This window comes from Theropithecus gelada, chromosome 1 (genome assembly GCF_003255815.1).
Source record: "Theropithecus gelada isolate Dixy chromosome 1, Tgel_1.0, whole genome shotgun sequence".
NCBI lineage: Eukaryota > Metazoa > Chordata > Mammalia > Primates > Cercopithecidae > Theropithecus > Theropithecus gelada.
Window position 1 is genome coordinate 25,316,432 of NC_037668.1, and position 14,774 is coordinate 25,331,205.

The 14,774-nt window shown below is 44.5% G+C and overlaps 1 protein-coding gene across 2 annotated transcripts; it reads left to right on the forward strand.

The window, feature by feature from the left end:
- Window positions 1-12,466: 12,466 nt before the first annotated feature.
- On the forward strand, window positions 12,467-14,134 carry DUSP23 (dual specificity phosphatase 23). 2 transcript variants are annotated; one of them, XM_025394693.1, is made up of 3 exons: window positions 12,467-12,575; window positions 12,664-12,932; window positions 13,744-14,134. In XM_025394693.1, the coding sequence occupies exons 2-3, from the start codon at window positions 12,666-12,668 to the stop codon at window positions 13,927-13,929; spliced, it is 453 nt and encodes a 150-aa protein (XP_025250478.1). In that variant the 5' UTR covers window positions 12,467-12,575; window positions 12,664-12,665; the 3' UTR covers window positions 13,930-14,134. The 2 variants fall into 2 exon arrangements, with proteins under 2 accessions (XP_025250478.1, XP_025250467.1); XM_025394682.1 differs by having other exon boundaries at window positions 12,467-12,568.
- The last annotated feature ends 640 nt before the right edge of the window (window positions 14,135-14,774 follow it).

The window sequence follows — 14,774 nt, forward strand, 5'->3', positions numbered from 1 at the left end:
TCCAAGATAATAAGCCTCAAAGTGCACGCATTTTACAAGCTTATGTCCCAAGCCTTTGGCCAAACCCCAAATCATTATGGGAGGGAACTAGGGGCATGAATACCATGAGGCACAATTCACTGAGGATCATTATTGTAACAATGTACCACAGCTGGCCCTCTGATCCCAATGACTGACATCCCTCCCATCTGCAAAATGCATCACTTATCCCAAAACCACCAAAGATCTCATCCAATCATGGCATCGAACTACAAGTCTAGACTCATCTGTCTCAGGTCCAGGTGCGGCTGAGGCTACTTGGGTGCAGTTCCTCATGTAGCTCCACAGGTGTGGCTTCTCATCATTCAAGAACCCATGAATTAAAAAAAAAAAAAAAGTTATTGCCTCCATGCATACTCATCACACAATTGTGAGACTGGTACACTCAATAGATACTCCCATTTAAAAGGGGGAGGAACAGAAAGCCACAAAGCCATCTGGTCCATAGCAATTCTGAGATCCAGTCATGAGTATATTGCAGGACCTTCTATTCTAGGTATAGAAAATGCTACTTGAATACAGCCTGGTTTACCTACTTCTATTCTCTGGAAGTGGTTGCCTCTGCTTTCTCCAAGATGACCTATGTTTTCAATAAAAATAGCCTGTGTGTGCAGCTGAGTAATTTTCTCAGCTTACCTCCTGTTTCTATTTATTTTGACCTTCCTATACATCAGTTAGTCTAAACTAATCCAATACCTTTCTATGTGGGCTTTCTATATGCCAGGTGATAGTCCACTTGATTAGACAAAAGCTGTACCCACAACTATTTTTGAGATAGGACTCTACTTTGGTTCAGTATGTCAAGGTGCTGTGGAAAAAATGCCCTTAAAATTCTTAAAAGCCATTTTGCCCAGCTGAGAGAATCTAGTAGTCACTATTTTAAATCATTCTGTGGTCTTAAGAAAGTCTTGTAGCCACACCCTTGATTTGATTTGTACCCTGAGACCATTTCTAACTTTGAGAATCTTTTTTCAGTAGGAGAGACTGGCAATGTCAGACAGCTTTATTTCCCACCTAGCATATCCTGGGCACTCCGTATTTGCTTTAAAGTCTGATTGCAAATGGAGCAATTCTTTTTTTTTTTTTTTTTTTTTTTTTTTTTTTTGGTTCATCTCTCTCTTCCTATATCCTAGTATGTATCACTTTTAAAAAGCTAATTGGCCCCTTCAGCATTCTAAATGGAAACTTCCTTAAGCCAAATCTACAAGTTCATTAAGTACATTTTTTATCTTCCAAGTTTCTGGAGATGACAGTGTTGCCAGTTATTCTACTACTATATAACGTGATTTGCCCTTTATCAGCCTCCAGTAGTGGTTTCCTCTCAGGTCCTCGGGCTCCACTAATAATCTACTTGCTGTACCTATTGCCTCTGCTAACCACTCAACCCCAAAGCCAATGCCGCATAGTTTAGCTTTTTGTTACAGCAACATACCATTTCTGGGTATAAATTTTTATATCGGGCTGGGCGTGGTGGCTCAAGACCATAATCCCAGAACTTTGGGAGGCCGAGGCAGGCGGATCACCTAAGATCGGGAGTTCGAGACCAGCCTGGCCAACATGGCAAAACCCCGTCTCTAATAAAAATACAAAAATTAGCCAGTCATGGTGGCAGACGCCTGTAATCCCAGCTACTTGGGAGGCTGAGGCAGGATAATCACATGAACCTGGAGGGTGGAGGTTGCAGTGATCTGAGATTATGCCACTGTACTCCAGCATGGGCCACAGAGCAAGACTCCAGCTCAAAAAATAAAAATAAAAATAAAAAATATATATCTCTCTCTCAGTTTTCCATTCCTAGGAAGTAAATGACCCCAAAATTTAGTGGCTTAACAGCAATTTCTATTTCTCATGATTCTGTGAATTAGCTGGGTCACACTTCTGCTGGTCATACCTAGGATCATTCATGCAGCTGCATCCAGCCTGGGCACTGGGCTCAACTGGTCTCTCCTACTATATGGTATATAATCCAGGGCTTCTTTATAGCATAAAGGTCTTAGGGTTCCAAGATGACAAGACCCAACAGGCAAGTGCTTATCAAACCTCTGCTTCTATCAGATTTGTTTTGTTTTGTTTTGTTTTAATTTATTTTATTTTATTTTATTTTTTGAGGCAGAGTTTCACTCTTGTTGCCCAGGCTGGAGTGCAGTGGTACCATCTTGGCTCACTGCAACCTCCGCCTCCTGGGTTCAAGCAATTCTCCTGCCTCAGCCTCCCAAGTGGCTGGGATTACAGGCATGTGCCACCATGCCCAGCTAATTTTGTATTTGTAGTAGAGACGGGGTTTCACCATGTTGGTCAGGCTGGTCTCAAACTCCTGATCTCAAGTGATCCACCTGCCTTGGCCTCCCAAAGTGCTGAGATTACAGGCATGAGCCACGGCACCCAGCCCACATTTGTTTATATCACATTAGCCAAGGCAAGAGCAAGGCTGAGTCCAGTACAAATGTAGGAGAGGCATATATAAGGGTGTGGATACTAGGAGGTTTAATCCATTCAGGTCATTGCTATAACAATCTGCTCCAAAACCAAAATGTAAGTTTCATGCTTTTATCTGGATCTTTATTCAAGTATATAGCCCAATATCTTGTTCACTTGGACTTATTTGGCATGTTTGTTTAATTGAATTAAAGAGGTAGAAAGTTTTAGAAACACAAGGACCAGAAAGGCTGAAACTACTGTAGTTTTGGAAATCCAAAAGACTATAGAGCAAAGCTAACCATTAAAAAACATTTTTTTCACCATTTTTCCATATTCTTGTGAATCAAATACGTTTTCTGACCAAAGGGATTTAGGGTATCATAATTTTCAAATAAATAACTGACTCATCAACCTTGTCTCTGTCATGGTCATAGCTATTCTAGAAATAAATTCTATATGAATTTGCAAATTTTCTCATTCTAAATAACTGTTTGAACATCTGAATAATCACACAATGTAGATTCCTCTGTATTTGCACAAGAGAAAAAGAATTAAATAGAATTACTGGCATTTCAAACCCAGTATTTGAATTTTGCTAAGATTAGACGCTAGACTTGATTTGTCTTTCCCATCTGAGGATATAGGTATATTTAGTTTTTCACTAAAATAAAGAGAATCATGGCTGTGTTTTAATGGCCTCAAAGGTTCTTTTCCTAACAGTCATTTTCTCCAGAAGAGGTTGAGGTTTTTCATCAACAGTAGTGGATAATGATGAGCACATTTTGAAACTGACTCATGATTAATGATATCTTCCTTTCAAGGATTGATAGACCATAAAACTCTGCGCTAAAAGACACATTCTTCCCTTGCTACCAATTGTGAGTCTAAGAATCCAGGTATGTTTGCACTATTTTTTTCCCATGAAGCAGAATATCCCATCAAAGTGTAACAAGGGGATTCACTGAGAACTCAATTTGCATGTGCTGCTTTTTTTTATTTTGTTCTGTTCTATTTTGTCTATTTGCTTGCTTGTAATACAATAACTCCTCTGCCTAAGTTTCCAGTTCTAGCATATGATGTTCCTACCCCAACGTAGGGAACAACAGGAGGGGTTCCTGAACCTATTTTTGGGGACCAGATGGGGCCAGTAATGCATACTCTATTTGAAACTCCTGCTACCAATTGGTCCTGATAAGTATGTGCAGCCTATTGTGATGCTGATGATAACAATAGCCAGGGTTTATTGATTCCTCACTGTGCCAAGCATTGTTCAAAGCACTTTACAGGATTAACTCATTTAATCCTCACAACTCTCTGAGGTGGGCATTATGATTTATCTCTACTTTATAGAGAAGGGCACTGAGGTGTAAAGCAATTTATTTGGGGTTAAACAGTTTTAAGTGGCAGAGCCAGGATTTGAACCCACCACCAACTCTATTGCTTCAAAGACACTGGTCTCAAGCAGAATTCAGAATTTTTTCCTACATCTGTGGCCTTGGGACTGTATCCTTAGCAGGATGTCACTGATACTCATAGGCTTTGATGTTATTTGACCTATCTGACTTTCTGATGCTTTGCACAAATTGTTAATAGAAAGGTAATTACAGTCACCTAAGGCCAATGACATCTTGGCCTAGATTGTCTCCTTGATTGTTTGGGAGACTATATCCTCCTAGAATCCAAATGGGATTGCTACCCAGGTCACTATCTGTGCTGATGTGTCATGGCCTCCAACCCCACAAAGCTGGAACTCTCATGCGCCATGCGCCCTCCCTAGTCACCACCACCATGTCCCACCCTTACACACAGTCAATCCAAATGTGTTTCCTGAGGGTGTACTCTATGTCAGGCTCATTGTATACACAGAAGATAGGCCCACATACTGAGGGCTTTCATTCCCAACAGCCCAGACTTCCAATTTGAGAAACATGATTACTTTGGGGAAATACCAACCTGGCAGTAATTGGTGGGGAGAAATGTTTTAGGAAAGATTCAGACTAAACCACCTTTGTGGTCCCTTCCAACCCCACCCCCATCCTCTTAATTTCTCTCTAAGGCAAGCATTTATTAGTTTGATTTCAACACACACACTTGTACCTGTAATTACTATATAATGTCTGTTTACTTTTTTAAATGAAAATGAATTTAAATTAATCTTGTTTTGTGAATTTCAAGGCACCCCCTGAGATAAATGAAGACACTCCAGGGTGTCATCAAGCCGGTGCTGGGAATCCTACTCTACAAAGTAGAGAAGAGAGCTCATTAAACCTTGAAGGAGCCAGAGGGGAGAAATGTATATAGATATAGAGAGAGCACACTAAAAAGAGAGTTTTATATGTGCATTATACATGCACGCAAATATATGTGAAAGGTGGTGCACCAAAATGTGGTTATCTTTAGGTGACTTGTTTCTCATAAACTTAATATCAATGCCACTCATGACTAAGCTCTCTGTACCAGAGAGGAGATCCTGGGAGCAACATTTCCAAAATCCTTCCCATGGATCTTGAGTGCCAATGAGAGGCACCTATGTAAGATTTGGAAAGAAAAGAGAGACCATCATTTGCCAGAGACAGGTAAGTGCATAGGCAGACGAAAGGCTGAAAACAGCATTCAGGTGAATTTCTTGAGACCCCCCACATGAGTGCCAGAGACTGAGATAACTGGTGGGAATTTCCCAGAAGTTCCTGAGACTTACAGTGGAATTGCTTCCAGGAAGGATCTTAAAGAGAATCTCATTTAGATGTTACCACTCAGATCAGCCCACCTGCCAGGTATGTAAACCCTGAATTCCTTACATTGCTTCCTTTCCTACTAGGAGAGCATAGAATGGTTTCTCTTTTCCTAATTGAACACCAACTAATATAAATAGGTAATAGGTGATCATTTTTAAAATTTTGCATGTGTACGTATTTTAATGCTTTTACAATAAACATATTATTTTATAATATAGCAATAAAAGCTTTAATATGTGTTTAATATATAATGTCATAAATATTCTAATACACACACTGCAGAAGCTCAGAAGAGGGACACAAAACATGAACTGGAGCAGGGAAAGCTTCCTAGAGAAAGTGGTCTGTTTCCAAAGTGAAACTTAAGGAAGCTGAGGTGTTGCTGCAGGCCAAAGGTAAGAGCAGGGCAGGAAAAAAGCACAGCATGGGCACAGGCACATAGGAGAGCTCTGCTTCTCTGACTGACTGCACATTGTTCAGTGTAACGGGAAAAGCACTGCTGCAGAGGAATGAGGTAAGGTGAGGCTGAAGGAAAAAGCAAGAGGCCTCATCCTGGAGGGCTTGATATGCCAGTCTGTAAATCTTGGGGGTTGTTCTTGAAGACAATAAGGAGTTATTGAAGAACTGGAAAAGTAACTTCTGTGCTCTATAAAAGTCTGCGGATGCACAGAGGGGAAATGTGTAGAGGCCGGAATAGAGTAGGCCAGTCCAGGGATCTACAGAGATGAAGGGTCCTAAGGAGGTTTTCGGGGGATGGGATTTGGGTGGGAAGAAGGCCTGTTACAGAGGGGAAAGGAGGGGCTTGTGTGAAAAAAGGTTGTCCATGGTGCCTTCTTTCCCCTAAACTACAGGGAGGCTAGAGACATTTAAATTGGAGGATAATGACTGGGGCACTTTTTGCCTTGCCTGGAAAGGAAACTAGTGTAAAGATAGGTAGAGTAGGAAGCAATGTTTCAAGCATTCCTCTAGAAAGGAAATCTGGAAACCAAGCGCTTCCTTGGAACAAAAAACAGGAAAGGTACATGTACATTAAGCATGTTTTTCTTGGACATCTTTCTAACCTGTAGATAAAGCCAATGGGTTGTTCTAATCCAGCATTCTTAGGTGTTTCTAACTGACTTCAAGTTTTCACCCAGGCCAGGTAGGCCCCTTTGAGGCCTCTCTCTCTGCTGACCAGATCCTCCGCCCACAGCCCTGCTCAGCTAAAACTTCTCAGCTCCAGAGAAGAGACACCTGGAGATCTCCAACTCACCACCTCTGTGACCAGACCACTTTCTGGGTGCTACCGACGACCAAAGGAAAAACAGAGCTGCAGGACAGACAAGCCTTACACCAGGGCTTCTTAGTCATAGGTGTGCTTATGAGCCACCTGAGGATCTCATAGGTCGGACGGCCTGAGATTCTGCATTTATCACAGGCTCGCAGGTGACATCAACTGTGGATCACACCTTGAGAAGCACTGGTCTAAAGGTGGTGGAGGGAGCAGCCAGGAGTTTCGAAGGTGCCAAAAGGAAACCAGATGCTGACAGTTTGTGAGCTCCACTGGTTCATCATATTTGTTGCATCTGCACTGGAAAATGAACCTATGTGGCCTATAGTTTCAGAGACTGCAAAACTTAAAACAAAGGGGAAAGAAAAAAAGCAATACAGCAGTTTAGAAACTTCAAAGGTTTAGTGCTGTGGTGAGCATATTGAAGATAAGAAAACAAAGTAAATAAAGGCAACTGTATTGGTTTTCTATTGCTGCATAACAAATTGCCACAAACTTAATGGCTAAAGAAACACCATTTATGATGTCAGTTCTGTAGGTTAGAAGTTGGCCACAGGTTAGCTGAACCTCTGCTCAGGGTCTCCTCAGGCTGATATCAAAGTGCCGGCCAGGCTACGGCTCAGCTGAGGCTCAAGGCAGCATGAACAGAAGTGAGAGAGTCCACCAAAATGGTTTTGATCACAGAAGTGCCTCTCCCCTAACTGAGTGCTCCCTCTTGCTTCCACTCTCACCTGCCTTTGTTGAATGGCTTTTCAAAAACCAAAGTCTAGTCCCCACCTCCCTCCCCATCTGCAGCTCCCATGATGATAGCATCTGATGCGAGGCAGCATTCCCAACACCCCAACTTAAACTTTCAATGCGCTCCTGGGATGATCTAAGAAAAAAAAAAAAAACACAAAATTTTAAGTGCCATAAAGGCAACTGGCTTGTCAAAAGTACAAGAAATCAACTAGTAAATTGGGAGATTTCAGTTACGGTATGTTCTGCAACAGTATACGAATCACAAATTTTTCAACAAGACAAAAAAAAGAGAAACAAGGAAAAGCTATCAGTGCCATCTTGTGGAAAGACCTATATTAAAATGTCCAAGGTAATCTGGCCACACCCCAGACCATTTCAGAGCCTCTACTCCGAAGGCTGACACACATCCAACTGACATGAGGGTAGCTTCACTGTTTGTTTGCGGGTAATGGTTCTGGTAGAGGCTCCATTCTAATTGCTTGCTTCTTGTGCCGTGACCAATTGTTAAATAATTTGTATATCATCTCTAACCATACAAATACCACAGCAACCTATACCTCCAATACCATACACATATAAAATTCATGCCCAGACTACTCTGGTTGGTTCCCCCATAAAGCATGGTTCTCCAAATATGGAAAATTTGTATTAACCTATCACAACATCCCGGCATACACACTTACACCACAACTGCTTACAGCATAATTCTTCCTTTTTGAATTAACCTTAATTTTATTTTACTTCTTGAGTTTATTGTAAGTTATTTTTCTTCTTTCCTTCAAATTGAATATTTTATCTATATTAGTTACATATTACTGCATAATAAATTACCCAAAATTTGATGGCTTAGAAGAATAAATATTTATTATCTCACAGTTTCTATAGGTAAGGAATTCAGGAGAAGCTTAGCTGGGTTGTTCTGGCTCAGGGAATCCATGAGGCTATAATCAAGATGTTGGGTAAGTCATCTAAACTCTTCATGGGCTGGAGAATTCACTGCAACAATAGTGAGCCACTGACTTGATGGTTGGTAGGAGGCTTCAGTTTTTCACCACATGGATCTCTCCACACAGCTGCTTGAGTGTTCTCATAACATGGCAGCTGGCTTCTTCCCAAAGCTTCCCAAAGCTTCCCACGGCAGGTCTTCTTTCCAAAAGAGAACAAGGCAAAAATTAAGTATTTTTGATGTGGCCTAGGAAGTCACACACCACCATTTCCACAATATCTTACTGGTTACAAAAATCAGCCCTATCAATGTGGAAAAGGACTACGCAGGCATGAAAAGGCTCATTGGGTGCCATCTTGGAAGCTAGTTGCCATATGATTTCTTCTTAGGTTCAATCTCCAGATCATTGAATCTTAGGTGTGAAGTGTGTTTAGACATTAAAAACTCAGAACACTGAGGGCACTGAGAATTCTGACTGTAGTCCAAGGGCCACAGGAACCTGGACCCAAGCAATCCTTTTCATTGGTGGAACACAGGGACCTACCTGGAGGAATAAAGTCTCTGATTCCAATTGCACCCCTAATTGCCACTAGCATCAAGCCAATCAGGGAACTGGGGCTTCAACATGAACAAGAACTAAGTCAAAACATTCTTATCAGCTGGAAAAAGGGAAGCTGGGATACCCTAAAAATGATCTGTTGAGCCTTATTTTTTAAGTTCAGGGGTACATGTGAAGAATGTGCAGGTTTGTTACATATGTAAAAGTGTGCCATGGTGGTTTGCTGCACAGATCATCCCATCCCCCAGGTTTTAGTCCCAGCATCCATTAGCTATTCTTCATGATGTTCTCCCTCCCCCAGTCCCCACCCCAGACAGGCCCCAGTGTTTGTTGTTCCCCATCCCCATGTGTCCATGTGTTCTCATCATTCAGCTCCCACTTATAAGTAAGAACATGCAGTGTTTGGTTTTCTCTTCCTGTGTTAGTTTGTTGAGGATAATGGCTTCCAGTTCCATCCATATCCCTGCAAAAGAATGATCTCATTGCTTTTTATGGCTGCATTGTATTCCACGGTGTATATGTACCACATTTTCTTTATCACTGATGGGCATTTAGGTTGATTCCATGTCTTTGCTATTGTGAATATGCTGCAATAAACATACAGTGCATGTATCTTTATAATAGATGATTTATATTCCTTTGGGTATATACCCAGTAATGGGATTGCTGGGTCTGCTGAACGTTTCATTGGACAGTAGACAAAATGGAAAGAAAAATCCCTCTCTTCATAAGACATTTCTGGTAGTTCCATCTCAAGCTTATCTTCCCCCCACTGACTTCTTTTGCACTTGTTTTTACTGCACAATTGGCTTTTTAATATGTATTATCTGATTGTCTTTGATGAGCAATTTAATACTTTATTATATGTCCTAAGAATAATTACATCAGAGTCTAAATCCCCCCCAAGGATGTTGTAAATTCCTTGAAGTCAGGGAAATTTCTTAAGCTTATTACTCAGCCCACTATCAGTGTCAATAGATTGTTCTCCAGGAACATGGCCCCTCCAACACACTCACATATACATGCCATCACACACATGCACACCACAGGAGCAATGCTCTATAAAGAACAAGCTTTATTTATCCCATTTCACAAAAATACTAATTAGACATAGCCAAGATCATACTGACACAGCCATTCTTTATTTAAAAGCATAGTCAAGTAAAAAATACACTTCAAAGAGATACTATCCAATACTCAACACGGTCCTCAAACTTGTGCATTTAAAAAGAATTACAAACGCACGTTGCCACGTGGTCTGACAGACTCACATTCACTCCTAGAAATGCACCTTCCCAGTCTTGCCAATGCATTCTACTTATTAATTTCCCATTCATTTGTTTATTTAACATTCTGAGCCCTGTGGCTCAGGCTCCATATTAGATGTGTGGAATTCAAAGATGGAACAATGCATTCTTGCCTCCTGTGCAAACAAATATCCTCAATCCAGTGAAATTACTATACTGGGAAGACATATTTATACAAGGTGAGATGGGAGTACAAAAAAACAAAAACAAACAAACAAACAAAAAAAGCCCAAATCTTCATGAGAGTCAGGTAACTCTGTACAGAGGAGAAAATAAAAGAAGGTCAGTATCATGTATGTGGGCAGACAAGGAGGTGGTTAGTTGCAGAAGTCCCGTTAACTGCAGAAGTCCGAGCCACGAAACCATCAGAGAGGGTTTTTCCTTACAGTTTGAGGCCCCCTGGGCCCAAGACAAAACATCAAATGGCACCCGTGACAATGGGACACAGCTTAAGGCAGGGACCCTGGGCCCTTTCCATCTGGGTCTGCTGGAAGGGAAGGGCAGAGCTTCCTAAAAAGGGAGCCAATGGCCTGTCCACAGGGAGGCCCCAGTGGTTTGATGGGTGCACTGCTAGCCCTGCAGAAACCCACAAGAGGGAGAGAATCACTATTAGGGGACTCAGGGAAGAGGAAGATCTAGGTCTCCCAAAAAAATTTTCTCCTTCTGGAGAAGATGGGCTTTGAGCTGGATATCAAGAAGGCAAAGACGGGGCACATAGGAGGGCAGGGAGTGAAGTGGAAAGCTCCCTGATGAGTAGGGGAAGCAAAGAAAGGAGAACAAGGCAAAGGGACTAAGAAGAGGTTAACTTACAAGAACAAGTGCGACCAGAAATCCTGAAGAGCAGTTGGATAGGGAAGAGAAGTGGGAGGTCAGGGGGTGGGGGGAAGAGGTGACTGGTGGCTGAGAGACCATGGCTAGGAAACAGAGAAAGGAATAAACTGGGGAGGGCCGGCAAGATTGATAGGAATTTATGTAGGAAATGAGAGTGCAAACAGGAAGGGCTTAATTAGGGCTGTGATTGTCTGGAAGGAACAAAAGGGGAGATTTGGCAGCTCCTGGAACCTGGGGAAAGTAGTTGTCTGGGTAAACGGTAAGTGTATTTCCCACAGGGTCAGAGCAGGCTTTGATCTTTAGGAGAAGACAAATTCCTTTCCATCTTGCTGAAGCCAAAGGCTTAAATGGTCAAACGTGTGTCATAGGTAGGTGCAAAGGGAAGGAAATATAATACACCCTCATGGCCAAGTGCCCTGGGCTTGGATCACTGTGTCCTTGGCCAAGTTAACCAACTTCTTTAAGCTTCCAATGATTCATGTACAAAAAAGATACAAAAATGCCTTTCACATGTGGTTCTTCCAGAAAGTGCTTGGCACAGGGCCTGGCACATAAATAAATTCAGTAAGGGTTAACTATTTTCATAATTCAGTTAGTCTGCATCGCTACAAGCACATTACTCAAATGAGGATATGGACTGGTCAGATGACAGCGGAAACGGTGTTCAGATCTAGGACCCCCCACCTTGTAAGAACAACACTAATCAACTCTAGCCTGCTCAGGGGACAGTGACCCAGAGAACTAGAAAACCTTGAAAAATGAAGAAATATGAAATACTAATAAAAATTAAGAAAACCCACAAGCATGTAACCCAGATAATATTTGGGGACATGAGGGGGTTATGTGAAGAGAAAACAATGTTCCATTTAACTTTAGGAAATGGCGGTGTTATTAAAGATTTTGGAGGCATTAGTCATCATCCTTTGGTCAAGTTTATTAACCTCTCCAGTGCCTCTGTTTTTTCATCCATAAAATGGGATTCATTAGATCACCTACCTTATAAGATAACTGTGGCGATTAAATGAGTATGTGTTAAGTGCTTAGAAGACTATCTGGCGCATAATAAATGCTCAATAAGGCCTGAGGAGCAACCGGATTGACAGAAGTGGGGGTTGACTGTTGGTGCTGGTTATTATTACTATAATTATTACCCTAGGTAAGTTTTTAATAGTTCCAGCAATGAAAAAATGAGAATAGCCTCCTGCGCAGCAGTAATTCCCTCTCACTGGAACAGTTCAAAAAGTCGCTGATAACTACCAGTCAGTCATTAGAGAGCAGACTCCTAGTCCTGGGAGAAAGCCGATTTGTCATCTCTTAAACCCCAGGGCATCCAGCATGAAGGAGGTGGAACTAGGCCGGCCCGCAGGGAGCCAGGGGCAGGCGCTAGTGACGCAATGACTGCAACACGCCGCCAGGGCGCAGCAGAGCCCGACCCCGGGTTGCCCCATCCGCAGCAAACAATTCCTAACTCGCTCCAGGTCTTCCTTCTTAGCTGAGTGGGTTGAACCACGCGGAAGTAACCCCGCCCATTATGATGAGCCAGCCAATCACCGCGTGACCTGCTCGGGCGACGCGGTATCGCGGCGCTTCCCTCGGTCGCTCAGAGCCTGGGTTCCGCGTTCCAGCCCCGCCCCAGGGTCTGGGCCAATCCCCGCGGCAGGGTAGAGCGTCCCCGAGGGCGGCGCCCCGCAAACCACGTGGCCCAGGAGGCGCCGAGGCCAGGTAGGCGGTGGGTTACCCAGCTCGGAGCGGGCGAGGAGACGGCCTCGGAGGCCAGCCTCGCCCCCCATGACCCGCTGTTCTGTGCCCTCTCCCAGCGATGGGCGTGCAGCCCCCCAACTTCTCCTGGGTGCTCCCGGGCCGGCTGGCGGGGCTGGCGCTGCCGCGGCTCCCCGCCCACTACCAGTTCCTGTTGGACCTGGGCGTGCGGCACCTGGTGTCCCTGACGGAGCGCGGGCCCCCACACAGCGACAGCTGCCCCGGCCTCACCCTGCACCGTCTGCGCATCCCCGACTTCTGCCCGCCGGCCCCCGACCAGATCGACCGCTTCGTGCAGATCGTGGACGAGGCCAACGCACGGGGAGAGGTCAGAGGGCGGGGTCAGCGCAGGGAGGGAGGGGCCTGGAAGGTCATCCGGGGACGCGGGCGGAGCTGGGGAGACCCGGCCTGGAATAACTTAACTGGGCTCGGGGAGGTACTGGGGGCAGACAGTAGGGCCGGGAGACTGGCCGGGAGACTGGGAAGCCAGTGCGGGGGAGGGAGGCGCTAAACGGAAGGAACTAAAGAGAGGGCGAAGCAGTGCGAACTGGGCTTGAGGAGAGACGGTGAAAACCAGCTAATACTGTGAGTTGAGAAAGAGAAGGGTGTGGACAGGCACCTGAGAAAGGTGGGGGTTGAAGTCAGGTGGAGGCTGTTTACCATTTTTTTTTTAGAGTAAAGCTGCCCAAATATAACGGAACGTAAGTGGCTCCATGTAATGTTAATTTTTCTAGCAACCGCATTCTTAAAAAGCAAAGAAGCGATAAAATTAATTTTGGTGATCTTAATGAGATATTTTCATTCTTTTTTCCACTACCTCTTCATACCCTGTTGCGTTTTTCACACTACATCTCAATTTGGACTAGCCACATTTCAAGTACACAGTAGCCACAGTAGCCGTGGCGAGTGGTTTCTGTATTGAACACCACAGGTGGAGGGCTGTGCGGAGGCGGGCAGCTCTTGAACCAGCCACTGCAGAGGCCTCCTAGCCACCCAGTGCAGGGACAGCCCTCCCTGACTTTGCTGCAGAGCCCTGGACCTGGCACAGAAGAAGGAGCTGTGGGGAGAACCAAGTGAGGGACAGGAGACAGTTGGGGCTGGGGGAGTTGGGCGGCACCCATCGAGCTCCGTCTTCATAGGCTGTGGGAGTGCACTGTGCCCTGGGCTTTGGCCGCACTGGCACCATGCTGGCCTGTTACCTGGTAAAGGAGCGGGGCTTGGCTGCAGGAGATGCCATTGCTGAAATCCGACGACTACGACCCGGCTCCATCGAGACTTATGAGCAGGAGAAAGCAGTCTTCCAGTTCTACCAGCGAACGAAATAAGGGGCCTCAGTATCCTTCTACCGGGCCCTCACTCCCCTGCCCCATGTTGTCGATGGGGTCAGAGATGAAGGGAAGTGGACTAAAGTATTAAACCCTTTAGCTCCCAGTGGCTCAAGACACTGAAGTAACCCACCCCTGCAGGCAGGTCTTGATTGAAGGGGAGGCTTGTACTTTTTTGTTGAATAAATGAGTTGTACAAACCAGGGCACGTTGCATGGTACTTTATAAAGCATTCCCACACATCAAATTATTTCAGCCTCACTGTAGCCCTGTGATACAGGAAAGGCAGATGGGCCATCTCTGTTCTTTGGATGAGGTGGCCAAAGCTCAGAGAGGCCCATCATCACACTTCTAGAAAGTGGAAGGATGGGCCAAAACAGCAACACACGTCTTCAGTCCCTTGAAGATGCTGAAATACTATGTATCTGTTCCCTGACAATATTCGATGTGTTTTCTGGGGGAGCTAGTCAATGAAAAGGATTCAGGTCCAGAGTAGCCTGGCCTCCTGGCATTCCCAGGTCTCTTGATGCTCACAGGCCAGGAGGCCCCTCCGTGTAGGCCCACCTGCTGCACACGTGTCACCCTTGTTTCTCTGGGGGTAGAGACAGCCTGGATGTCACACTCACAGATAACCACTGTCTCCACCTCCTCGGCTGGGCGTCTCTTCCCAACCTCAGGTGCTGCTCAGCTCATCTGGGCTCTCTGGCCCATTCTGCTGCCCCACAATCTCAGGCCAAAGGACTCAAGAACAGAGCCAATCTAGGCAGTTACACAGAGCAGATATTTAACAATTAAATGAAGAGTTTTAGGGCTCTAAATCTTGCCCATGTTTCTCAGATGTTATC

Excerpts from the sequence above, each read along its gene's own strand:
- DUSP23 (XM_025394693.1), top strand. The coding sequence starts at position 12,666 with ATGGGCGTGCAGCCCCCCAACTTCTCCTGGGTGCTCCCGGGCCGGCTG. Across the intron at positions 12,933-13,743 it reads AGGCCAACGCACGGGGAGAG|GCTGTGGGAGTGCACTGTGC; the intron begins GTCAGAGGGCGG and ends CCGTCTTCATAG.